A 355-nucleotide genomic window follows, 5' to 3' on the forward strand; every position below is an offset into this window, starting at 1 on the left:
GGGTTTTGGGCGACGGGAGACTCTGAAGCGCCACGAGCGCATCCACACCGGTGAGAAGCCCCACCAGTGCCCGGTGTGCGGGAAGCGCTTCCGAGAGTCCTTCCACCTGAGCAAGCACCACGTGGTGCACACGCGCGAGCGGCCCTACAAGTGCGAGCTGTGCGGTAAGGTCTTCGGCTACCCGCAGAGCCTCACCCGCCACCGCCAGCTGCCCCTGAGCGCCTGCTCCCGCCCACGCCCGGGGGCCCCCAGCCCCCGGATGGCTCCAGCAGTGCCGACGCGGCCAGCGTGCTGGACAACGGGCTGGCGGGGGAGGTGGGGGCGGCCGTGGGGGCAGTGGCAGGGGTGTCCGGGG

The 355-nt window shown here is 72.4% G+C and overlaps 1 protein-coding gene across 1 annotated transcript in view; it reads left to right on the forward strand.

The window, feature by feature from the left end:
* ZNF865 (zinc finger protein 865) overlaps positions 1–355 on the forward strand; it is a 3258-nt gene that overhangs the window by 1619 nt on the left and 1284 nt on the right. Inside the window, exons 4-5 of the mRNA XM_077756941.1 lie at positions 20–164; positions 209–355. The exon at positions 209–355 is cut by the window's right edge and continues 1284 nt beyond it. Of these exons, the coding sequence (XP_077613067.1) occupies positions 20–164; positions 209–355 (292 nt within the window). The remainder of the gene's footprint in view (positions 1–19; positions 165–208) is intronic.

The sequence above is a fragment of the Crocuta crocuta genome, unplaced genomic scaffold, assembly GCF_008692635.1.
Source record: "Crocuta crocuta isolate KB4526 unplaced genomic scaffold, BGI_CrCroc_1.0 scaffold142, whole genome shotgun sequence".
In the NCBI taxonomy this organism is placed as follows: Eukaryota; Metazoa; Chordata; class Mammalia; order Carnivora; family Hyaenidae; genus Crocuta; species Crocuta crocuta.